The 12,921-nt window shown below is 39.0% G+C and overlaps 1 protein-coding gene across 2 annotated transcripts in view; it reads right to left on the minus strand.

Annotated features, from left to right (window-relative positions):
• The window catches only part of LOC148353681 (cGMP-dependent protein kinase 1), a 231,864-nt gene that overhangs the window by 15,506 nt on the left and 203,437 nt on the right, over positions 1-12,921 (minus strand). For both annotated transcript variants that reach the window (XM_088351757.1, XM_088351756.1), the window contains exon 9: positions 11,657-11,731. In XM_088351757.1, coding sequence (XP_088207883.1) covers positions 11,657-11,731 — 75 coding nt within the window. The remainder of the gene's footprint in view (positions 1-11,656; positions 11,732-12,921) is intronic.

Here is a 12,921-nt window from a genome sequence, read left to right on the forward strand (position 1 = left end):
TTTATTGAAAGAAAGAGTAAGGGCCCACGATCAGGTGTTTGCCGGACGCAGGAAGCAAGTCGTTCTTGCACTCAGATTGTGATCCTAATACGGAAGTGGATCTTCTGTAGCAAGCAATGGCGGTGTCAGGGACAGGAAAACAGGTCGGAAGCCGGGACAGGGAGAGCAAAAATGTGATCGGGGTCGGAAACAAGTCGTAAGCCAGGACGGGAGGGCAGACGTGGTCTGGAACAAAAACGTGTCGTAAGCCGGGACGGAAGAGCAGACGTAGTCGGGATCAAAAATGGGTCGTAGCCGGAGACAATCGGGAGCAAAAACGGGACAAGCGGGAGTCAGGGTGAAAAAAAAAGGCTTACGTTGTATAAACAGAGGTTCGCAGATGCAATGACAACAGGGGATTGACAGGACTGGGTTAAAATAGGGACAGGGAGCCAATCAGAGCCCACAGCGGTTGGCGCTGGCACAGGTGATTCACATCGGTATTCATGACGAACGGAGTACATTTACTCCGTTACATTTACTTGAGTAAGTTTTGGGACATTTTGTACTTCTAGGAGTATTTTAAAATCCCTTTACTCTTACTTTTACTTGAGTAAATTTGTGAAAAAAAACGTGACTTTTACTACGCTACATTAAGTAACATTGAAGTCGTTACTTCGTTACTTAATGAATCCCCTCCACGTAAGTATGCGTCTGTCTGCCTCCACTAAGGCGCATTTATTTTGACAGTGACCTCTGGCAGGCTCTACCATGTTTAACCAATCGTCACGTGACCATATTCAACTTCAGCAAGGGGAATTTTGTTTACGGATAAAACAGATCGAAAATGTTGACTATGAATATACAGAAGAGGAGATGCACCCCGGCCTCATCAAAAGCATGTTCCCCTTAAAACGTGTGCGAAACACCAGCTACAATACGTAATGTCTCCTTTGTTCGAGTTCATGGGCTAGCCTGTTGTTCTGCTTGCAGAGCCAGTTAGATAAGTATTGGGGCTTTAAATGTGATACTTGGTGCTACATGTGCTTAATTTTTTCATTTGATTTATACTATTCTTATTTTATAGTCAATTCAAGCACTTGCATTAACGCTGATTATATTAATCTACTTTTAAATCACATGTAATTTTTGTTGATTGGATTTACTTTGATAATCCGACAATCTGATTGGTTTATTAAAAACATCAATAAATACAACCTTGCTAGAGTTACCCGGTAGTTGATTCATTTTTCACCAAGTACTTTTTTACTTGTACTCAAGTAAGTATTTGGACATTTACTTTTACTTCTACTTGAGTAACTACTGATACAATGAAGTCACAGTATTTTTACTTTAGTAAAAGTTTTGGCTACTCTACATACCTCTGCTTGTACCCGAAACCAAACTCAACGGGGACAGCGTGTATTTTTTTAGCGCTTATTACTTCATCAAAAATACAATATTGATTTTGATAAGAAGCAGAAATACAAAAAACATTGCAGAAAAACACATTTAAAGTTAAGATATTTGGATGTATTTTAAATCACATGAGTTTGACTTTGATGGAGCCAACATATTTGTGTGGCATCTTGCTTCTACAAGTACCCGGATTAAAAAAAAATAAAAAAACTTGCCATGGCAAAAAAACTGTTACAGTTTTGTCATAAGTGTCTACAGTTTGCATTATTCCTTGCGTTTTCCAGCACTTGTTTTTCGGTCACACAACACAGTGACATGTAGTGGTCAAATAATATACATTGTGCCTTCAAACCTTTCCTAAAATCACAAAACTAAAACCAATATAAACTTTAGAAGTTTGCTACTGCCGCCATAATAACAAAGATTAGGAAATATTGTGCTAACATTCTCACAGGTTTCCGGAGAGTATTCAATTTTCGTTTAGGGTTTTTGGCCGAGCTCCAAATGTCAAACCAAGGTGCTTTAACTAGCCCCCGGCTGTGTACAATCTCACATTTGCAGGTGCAACACTCCATCGTAATGTTATATAGCAAATCCTCTGCATGGCAAAATGCTTCTCTGCAGATGGAGTCAAACCCTAGTGGCTGATAAAATTGCGGAGGACTGATGAGGTCATTGAAATAATACCACCGCCCCAAACTGTTGCCTGCGCAAGTTTGCGCACTGCAAACTGCTTCGGATTTCTATCCGAAAGTATTGCGAATAGCAGTGGTGGGCTGTGCATTTCACACCTAGGCCTTCGGTGTTGGCCTTAATGAGATGTCGTTCGTAAATGAATCAAGTCGATGAGAAGTGGAAGTGAACGACAAGAGCCGGCTCCCAACCAAACAAGATCCAGGTTCCCTCCGAGCGTTTTTTTTGTCTCTTGTTATTGGTCTGAGTGCATGGTTTTTTTTTCCTCTGGATTCTCGACTTTAAAAATTTTGAGTGTAATAAGGGTTAAAAAGGCTTTGTTTTTTATAGGTTTTTGTCGGTTAAATCCCTTTACCACAAGGGTCATAGAGGCACCATTTCCTGTGGTATGTCTTGGGCAAGTATGGACTGGTGACCAGTGTTCCCTCTAAGCTGCGCGCATGCGCAATTGTGCACTGCACGCACATTCTCAGCGCACAAGAAAATCTAGCCAGCGCACAAATATGAGGGCTCAAAATTACTTATTAAGAAGCAACTTAAGTCAAAGTTACAGTGCAGGAAGGTAAAAAGACACGGGTTCCCCTGACATTGTGTCCCAAATGCATTATTTTGAAGTCGAACAAAGTTGAGTAAAGTTAGTCAAGTATGTCGAGAACCGGCTTCTTCGGCTGATAATTAATTATCTTGCCACACTTGGGATTATGGTGGCTCACTGTTGTTTCAAGCATTGCTCACCGATTTTGTGTGAACGCTCAGACCCGTGGAAAATTAGAGGGAACATTGCTGGTGACACCCATTACTATTCAGGGGACCCAATGTTTCTTACTGGTCTCAAACCAGGGACCTTCGACATGTTAGGCGAGTGTGCTAACCACTGCACTACAGATATTTATAGATATTTTAAGTTATGCTTCCTGTGTTTTTTTTTTGTTTTGTTTTTTTTTTTCCCGGAAAATGTGTTTCACATAAAAATATAAAGTCTATTCTTGTATTTCATAGTTTATTTGTTGTTGCAGTGAAAATTCAATATTTTTAATTACAATTTTGTTGAGGGTTTTTCATAGGTTCTGACTTGCTTGACATGAAAGTTGCCCAGTACAAAAAGTTCAAATTTTAAATAAGTGGGGTGAACAAATAAATGCTATAATTTAGTAAAATAACAAATTGTAGACTTTGGTACATCACTGCCAAACTGAGGTTTCCAAAGGCCTTCAGAAGGCTCTGAATTTTCCAACTCGAAATCCGATTGGCAACTATAGAATAAGTATACGTTCAATTGACCACAGGGTAGAATTAAAAGTAGCCATACCTAGAAAAAAATGTTTTTGTTCAGGTAATACGCAATCTCACAATAGCGGCTTTGTTTCAGCTAAAGCTATTGGGGAAGATCCTCGCTGACCAATCAGTAGTCGACAGGGACTGACGTTGCTGACCAGTCAATGGTCGGCAGTCACTGAAGTGGCCTTGTGTCTTGGAACCTCAAAAAAGGAAGTGCCAAAAATGGTGGTGTCAGGGACCAAGAGCCAGGTACTTTTTAATTTTCTTTTTTTCTTTTTTTTTTTTACCTAGCCTTTCATAGGGATTTCGGTGTTTCTGGGTACCCTTAGAATCAAGAAATCAGACAATAATGTCAGCTCCCTCTAGGTGAGGATCATTTATGTAAAATAAATAAATTTATTGAACCGAGAAATGTTTAAAAAAAAATCATGTTTATATATTTTTTTTTGTTTGACTTATTTTAATAGTTTTCAAACATTTTCATGAGTAAAATGAAAAAAGTAATAATAATAATAATAATAATTACATATATATATATATATATATATATATATATGGGGGTTTTTTAAGGGTTATTGTTCTATCTTCGTTATTCAATATCCATTATCCGTTATTGGTCAGTTCATAATACGCTACAAAGCCTAGGAGCCGGGACACTTACTCTCAGCCAAAAGGCCAAGCTAAGGTCCTAGCCCCAAAGCCTTGCTGCGATCATTTCGAATGCACCGTTCCCGGAGGTACTGCAATACCGGGTCGATGCGTGGAGTGGACAGAGCAAGCTCTTATTCCATCTCGCGATTGAAACTAGCCGCCACCAACACTGACTCAGTTCAATATATATATATATATATATATATATATATATATATATATATATATATATATATATATATATATATATATATATATATACCGTATCTTCCGCACTATAAGGCGCACCTAAAAGTCTTATTTTTTTTCAAAAGCTGACCATGCGCCTTATAATACAGTGCGCCTTATATATGGCTCAACATTAAATCGCAAGGTCTCGCAACTTACGCAACAGCCGCCGACTCGATTTTCCCCCGAACGTGGAGTAGTCCGCGGTGTATGCTGGGATTTATATACCGGCGTTTCATTGGCTAACCAATGTGTCAATCACCATTTGAATCGATCACTATTGGCTAAAGTTATTCGGAGCCTCGAATAGGCTAGAGCAGCAGTCGGCAAGCCGCGGCTCCGGAGCCTCATGCGGCTCTTTCATCCTTATAATGCGGCTCTGATTGGCTTGGGAAAATAAATTACAATTTTTTTTTTTTTTGGTATTTAATTGAAGTGTGTTTTATTTGTGTTAGTTTTTATATTATTTTAGTTCTCAATTTGAAGATTATTGTGATCTTGAAATATTAAAATATTAATTAAATTCTTTGATATTATTTTTTCGTCGCTCAAAATAGACGTCACACTGCGGAAGCTGGTATACCCGCTGAAACGCCGTCTATTTTGAGCGACTTTCAATGGAGAAATGTAAGAAAAAAAAATATCTCAAGAAAATAGAACATTCAATGATGCCTGGGCAGATTCATTTGCATTTACCTCGGGCGAGAGTGGCCTACCAGTATGCCTAATTTGTGGAGAAAAACTGGCTAACAATAAACGGTCAAATGTCGCAAGACATTTTAACAATACACACAGAGCCTTTGCTGAAAAATATCCAGAGGGAGAAGAGAGGAAAAAAGCTGTTTCGGAACTCACAAATGGAGTGATATTGAGAACCTCCCGAGACCGGACAAACTCATATTTGAAACATGGAATGCCATCCCCGACACCTACACGAACATGAAGAAATATGCCTTTGGAGTCCTGTCGATCTTCGGATCCACATATGTATGTGAGCAGCTATTCTCCACCATGAACTGCATTAAAAACAAACACCGCTTACGGCTCACAGAAGACAGCTTACAGTCCTGCGTAAAGATGAAAGTGACTTCGTACAGCCCCGATTTGCAGAAGCTGTGCGCAGAGGTTCAGGAGCAGAAGTCCCATTAACCAGGTAAAATAAATATTTATTCAGATATTTTGCAAATATTTAATTTTCATTGTTTAGTGACACAGTGCACTCACATCGGTAAAATTTAATTTTCTCCGTAGCACTTCATAAGACATAACCACACTATAGTTGTTTATACAAAGTGTAAAGGTAAGAAAAAGCAATATATACAGTGTTATCTTCATTTTAGATAAGATAAATGGATATAAGGATGACGCCTCATGGCATTTTTCTGCTTTCGTTTGCTACGTGGACAATTGAAATTCAGCTTTTTAATTTATTTGAAAGAGACATTCATTGTTATTATTTTTCAAGAATTCAAAATGTTCAAAATGTGTTCATTAAATGAATAAAATGTAATTTTCTCTGTAGCACGTGAATTTCATAAGAAACATGCTGCGGTAAAGTAGTAGGAGTTTTTTTTTTTCATTTTAGATGTGCGGCTCCCAGTGTTTTTTCCGTGGAAACCGGGTTCAAATGGCTCTTTTGGTGTCAAAGGTTGCCGACCGCTGGGCTAGAGGGCCGAAACAAACCCTGCAATTGGCCGAAAAAGATGTGTCAATCATCCGTTAAATCGATCACTATTGGCTGAAGTTATTCGGAGCCTCGGATTGGCTAGAGCGCCAAACTAAACCCTGCAATTGGCCGAAAAAGATGTGTCAATCATCCGTTAAATCGATCGCTATTGGCTGAAGTTATTCGGAGCCTCGGATTGGCTAGATGGAAAAAACAAACACTGCAATTGGCCGAGTTTAGCAATGGCGTAGCAAGCTTAGCAAGCTTGCTAAAGTAAGCCATAAAGAAACATGTTTCATTAGTCTGTATTTGTACGGTAAATATTTTACTCTCCTGGATTTACTTCACTCACGGTTGTAAGAAGACCATGATTGCGTATCATTATTGAACGTGAGAACTTAGGTGAGCTATGCGGCTTTATATTTTCCCTTTAACTTGTTTTAGAACGATCTTGATGTTGCTGTGATGAAGTGAATTAAACTCAATTCCAAGTGTTTATTGTCATATGCACAGTAAAGTTGCGAGCGAAAAAGAAAATAGAAACTAAGAAATGTTTGGCATTTCTTGAATCCCAAGACTTTAACCTTCGGAATGATATTTGAAATGATGCATTTGAGTGACATCGTACGGACACCGCATCCGCACGTGTCTACGACACGTATTTGCTTCTTTGCAAGCTTTGGGAATGTTAAGGGGGTAATCAGTTTGACTGAATCATCTTTCTGTTTTGTCGACGTTCCCATTGTAGCGCCTTATAATCCGGTGCGGCTTATCTATGGAAGATATGGGACCAAAAACTATTTTTTGGGGGTGCGCCCTATAACCCGGTGCGGAAAATACGGTGTATATATATATATATATATATATATATATATATATATGTATAACACCTGTTTGCTCATTTCTTATTTTACACTACCTTTATTTTTTTCACTGGATTTTTTTAGAGTGTACCACAATAAAACAGGGAAGCTAAAAACAGGGCGTGTTCTGGCATTTCCTAATAATTCTTGGTTCATTGTTATTTATTTAAAACATTGCATTTATAAGTAGGCCCTTTTAAAAAGTAACTACAAATTAATACAGAAGGGCAATATTACATGCAAAAAACATGAAAGTATAATATTATTTAAAAACGGTTTAGTCTCACTCAGAATTCAATACAAACATGTAAATAGTGGCAAATTGGAAAGCATAATTGCCTTGCCAGTTAGTTATAAGTGGCAAAAACTTCTTCATAGTTCTATTCCTACTCATTTTTTACTTAAATGATATAAAATGTCAACGTTAATCAAATGTATTCCTGAAAAGGCATTCTTTTTTAAAGGTACATCCTATTCCAAACTGAGGATGTCTTGTGACTTCTGCATTGATATTCCCTTGTTTCCATGGTGACTGCAATATCGAGTCGCAGGTCTTTGCTTGACTTTTTCTTCTTTTTAAGCATCTGTTATGCTGCACAACTGCAGTTGCAGTTTATGTCTTCTACTAGCAGCTATAAAACTTTATTATCTTTTTTTTTTTTCTTCAAATAGGCCATTAATGCCCTTATTCGAGCACAGCACGCCACATTCGAGTGTATGACATTTTTGATGAGTCTTCCAACAGAGTAATTGGGGACAAACTCTGAGAGATACAAGTGCTTAGGACAGGGATGGGGAAACTATGGCACGCAGACCTCATCTGGCCGGTAAATGGTTAAAATATTTTGATAATTTATCATCACATTAATATCATAAATGCATAATTCCATTTTTGGGACAAATTAAATTTTGGCCTGAATATGCTTCCTATAGAAAGCTGCCCAAGTCGGTCAACCAATCATATTGCAGGTGCCAAAATAGCTTTATTTTGCCTCATGATCTTCACTTATCTTATTTTGTGTAAAACACGCAGATTTTTTAACCTAAAAAAGAAGTAAATGTTGGAGTAAGCAGAAAATGGATACCGTATTTTCCGCACTATAAGGCGCACCTAAAAGCCTTTATTTTTTTTCAAAAGCTGACCATGCGCCTTATAATACGGTGCGCCTTATTTATGGATCAATTTTAAAATTGCAAAGTTTTCCAACTAACTTGCAGCCGCCGACTCGATTTTCCCCCGAACGCCAAGTAGTACGCGGTGTACGCTGGGATTTATTTACCGGCGTTTCATTGGCTAACCAATGTGTCAATCATCATTTGAATCAATCACTATTGGCTAAAGTTATTCGGAGGTCAAGGGGCGGATCCTTTTTATCATTTACAGGCCGGCATTGGCTTAAACGGCAACACAAAGCCTGCAATTGGCCAAAACAACGGTGTATGCTGGGATTTATTTACCGGCGTTTCATTGGCTAACCAATGTGTCGATCATCATTTGAATTGATCACTATTGGCTAAAGTTATTCGGAGGTCAAGGGGCGGATCCTTTTTATCATTTAGAGGCTGGCATTGGCTTAAACGGCAACACAAAGCCTGCAATTGGCCAAAACAACGGTGTATGCTGGGATTTATTTACCGGCGTCTCATTGGCTAACCAATGTGTCAATCATCATTTGAATCGATCACGATTGGCTAAAGTTATTCGGAGGTCAAGAGGCGGATCCTTTTTATCATTTACAGGCTGGCATTGGCTTAAACGGAAACACAAAGCCTGCAATTGGCCAAAAAAGATGAATGTTTATGGCACGTGGCTGACGGCATAGAGAAAGCATTTTTTTTCTATTCTGTATTTGAAATTATTTTATTCTCCTGGATTTACTACCCTCACGGATATAAGAGGACATTGGCTGCACATTATTATGAACACAACGACTTCGGTGAGCTACTTCGGGTTTTTTATTGTCCCTGTATCTTGTTTCAGACTGAACTCGATGTTTCTGTGATAAGCGGTGCAGATAATGGATGGAATGGAGTGTCTATTTTTAAATTAAACTCAATTCCAGGTGTTTATTGTCATATGCACAGTAAAGTTGCGAGCGAAAAAGAAAATAGAAATTCAGGAATGGTTGGCATTTCTTGAATCCCAAGACTTGAACCTTCCGAATGATGGAACGATGCATTTGAGTGACATCGTACGGACACCGCATCCGCACGTGTTCTCGACACGTATTTGCGTCTTTGCAAGCCATGGGAATGTTAAGGGGGTAATAAGTTGGACTTAACTATCTGACTGTTTTGTCCACATTCCCATTGTAGCACCTTGTCATGATTGTTTTCTGTTTTTTAGTGTCAATAAATGTGTTCAAACCAAAAAAAAAAAACCTTATAATCCGGTGCGTCTTATCTATGTCAAAAATTGGACCAAAAACTATTTTTTCGGGGTGCGCCCTATAACCCGGTGCGCCTTATAGTGCGGAAAATACGGTAAATGGATATTACCATATTCAAGCAATGCATGATCAGTAAAAAAATATCGCTAACCACAATTGCAAAAGATGGAATGCAACAGGAATCAAAAAACCCAGGTTATGATGGTAAGAGCGCCAAATCCCAACCACTAGACCACGAGTGATATAGATCACATGTTAAAAGGCATCAGACTTCATCTCATAATCACAGTGTTTTTGTCCATGATGCCAGAGAAAAATGTTAGGGAATGGAGAGAACAGAGAGTTGTCCATAAAGATATAAATAAACGCAAAAAAGAACAACGAGGGAAACAACTTTTTGGTGTATCTGATGATGAGTCAGACTTTGAAGACATAAAATAAATACATTGTAAATTTTATATTGGTAATGTGTTTACAGTTTACATTGATTATCATGACTTAAGTCTTGATTGCTAGGCCTGCACGGTTAACCGAAATCGAATCGAAGTGACGTAGTGCGATAGAGTAACCGCAAAACACTGCGTTTCTTTATTAGGGGAGGATTTTCCAGTTGGTTATTTAAGTGATATAGTGTTTGTCCACCAAGAATTGTCATATTTTGTGGTTCAACAGCTCTGGCCAATCAGAAGCAGGTTTTAATGGCACCAACCAATAAAGGCAAGGCAAAGTTGGCAAGACGTGGGCGCACGTCTTTGATAGGCTGGTGTCAGTCAAAGAGACTTTGCACGAACGGCTACCAAAACAAATGCCTCAGTTTGTAGCATTAGTTGCTCGTTACATTAAAAATAAATGCATTAATCAAATCAGACTCTGAAGAAAGTCAGAAAAGCGTAAAGATCACCAGCAGGTGCTGCCTGGATTTTCATCACATCAGAGAAAAACCAAGGCGGCCTCAGAAGGGAAAGCTAACAGCTAGGCTGACAACTCATAAACTGCCACTGTCGAAGGTGGCTCGCCGTATACTCTCTGTCCAGAAGGACATCAATTCGAGATAAGTTTGAATGTCACTATGTTTTATCTTAAACCAAAACAAGCATAGAAAATGCAATTTTTGCCGTAAAATCTAAAATTGCATCAACATTGCAATGCTGATCTGAAAAATCGCAATTAGGTTTTTTCCAAAATCGGGACGTCCTACCCCCCCTCTTCTCTTTCTACCCTGGTAAAGGCATGGTCACACAGCCTTTCACGGGCGTATCCAGGCTGAATCACGGCCAGAAATGTATGCCCATGAAGCAGACGCTGTTGGACGCTGTGAGATCGCGATACAGACGAGATACAGCAGTGCGTTACACGCGGTAAGAAATTCACACGCGGTTGGCCGCGCGAAAAAGTTTTGCGCTGCTTAAAACTTTAGACCACGGGTAACCGCTGGCGGCACACGTGGTACACACAAGGTAAAGACGCGGTACGAACGTGCTAGGACGTGCTACGGCCGCAGCCAAGACGTGGTTACACGCGGGTAGGACGCGAAATTTTAGCGGGTAAACGTGGGTGGAGCACGGTCATAGCACGTATGTTCTGCGCCTGTATCGCTGTGTTATCACGTGCATTAGCGTGTGTACCGCGTGTAAGCACAGTCAAACGCGATGCAGCCGCGGTTACCTGCGATGAGGACGAGGAACAGTCGCCGGCGTCTGTTTTGCGGGCATACCACGGGTAAACAGCGGGTTTAGCCAATTTTGCACATTTTCCACCGGGTCTGCTTCACGGGCAGAAACTTCTGGCCGTAATTCAGCTGCGATACGCCCGTGAAAGGCTGTGTGACCATGCCTTTAGCGCCCGTTTTTGCTGTTCTCTATAGCGAGTAGTACACGACATTGTCTGAGATCTTCTGTTTCTTGGCAATTACTCACATGGAATAGCTTTAATTTCTTAGAACTTAACTTACTGTCGATTTTACATGAACATTTTATTTTACTGGCCAATCTGAAATTTTAATCACACCCACAAACGTGATGCTTCAAATACTCAACTTCCCTAACCACCTTAACTTTTTTCGGGTGTGCTAACATAATTACAGGAGGGTTTTGCAAACATTCATTTGCCTTCAAGTGCACTTAGAAAATATGTTGTACAATTAGAACACTGGGATGTTGATTGCTGGAACTGGACCTCTATACACATATGTAAATATTATATAAAAACAAGACGTTTGCAACTAAAATAGTAATTTCCCTTGCTAACAATGTATAGGGTGTATAAGTAAATTTCTAAGCTGTCCCAACCTTATGGGAATAGAAAATACGGTGAAACTGTATAAGTTGTCCTTTTTAATGTATTGCCAAGTTATCAAATTCAAGACTTTTTCGCTCCGGCTCCTATGCAAAAATTTTAAACCCAATGCAGCCCGCAACTCAAAAAGTTTGCTCACCCCTGGGCTAGGACTACATAAACATGGAGTAACAGTTTTGAATAAGATGTCTTACTTGGCTTTGGCATCAACATCTTCATGGCCTTTGCTGGACACGTCATCCAAGCCCCCTATCAGGTGCTTAAAAGAACTGCAGAAGAAAAAGAAGAAATAAGCGCTTGCATCAACACAAGTTTGCGCATATGATTATGACATGAAAGGCTGACGCAGAAATCTGACCAGACGCTCATAACGACTGTTGCCAGTAATAATAAAATATTCATTGGCAGAGACTGTAAAAAGTCGGCAGACGCTTCTAATTGGGTTGGGCATAAAAGTGGGCGCGTGGGAGGTGAGAGTTGATATTACAGTCAAAATTTAGAACAACAGTTGCCCTACCCCCAAAATATTGTTCTGTTCGAAGATAATCTTCCAAACTACAAGGGGCACTATGAAATATTTGACCACTAGATGTCGCTGGATGGTGTAGTGCAGGGGTACTCACACTTTCTCAACATTCGAGCTACTTACAAAATGACTAAGTCAAAATGTTACACATGCAATAAAATCAAACCTATATTTTCCCAAAGCGGAGCTTTATTTTGATGCGTAATTTTCACCAAAAAAATGTGACTTCCAGTTTTTAGGTAAACACTTGAATTTTTAGTACCTACTTCCTGTTTGCCGTGTTTAATGTATGGTAACTTAAAATCCAAAAATGGAAGAAAGTTCACTACAGAGCTTTGACAAGCAATTCATTCATTTGCTCGCACGAAGAGGCAAAATAAATATTTCGTGTCAGTCTGTTTCGAGTTTTGGAATTAGAAATGATTTTATTGTCATTGATATCAACTTTGTGAAACATTGTATAGAACAAAATTAGGCATGGCACTCCAGGGTAAAAATGTCAAGACCGGATAAGGAGGAGAACCCAAATGCATGACGTTTCTCACACAAGCTTATATTTTATAGGAAATGAGGCAGTCGTGCACGTTAACCCAAACATATAACATATATATATATATATATATATATATATATATATATATATATATATATATATATATATATATATATTCGTTTTTTTTAATCTTGAGCATTATGATGTTTAGTGGTTGACCGAGCCCATTTTGACCTCTAATAATTACGACCTGGTAATGACATAGTTACATCATTGTAATAACGTGTTATTTTAGAACAGCATTTCAACATGATATCGCTTCCTTCACATCCTAATCACTAACAAAAAGAAGCTCTGAGATTCAATAAGGCAACCCTTGGATTAGAGCAATGAATAATAGTTTTGTTCATTTCTTGTTAATCTGTTGTGTATGCCGGTCA

Source organism: Urocampus carinirostris, chromosome 13, assembly GCF_059441175.1.
Source record: "Urocampus carinirostris isolate Australia breed hairy pipefish chromosome 13, RoL_Ucar_1.0, whole genome shotgun sequence".
Classification (NCBI taxonomy): domain Eukaryota; kingdom Metazoa; phylum Chordata; class Actinopteri; order Syngnathiformes; family Syngnathidae; genus Urocampus; species Urocampus carinirostris.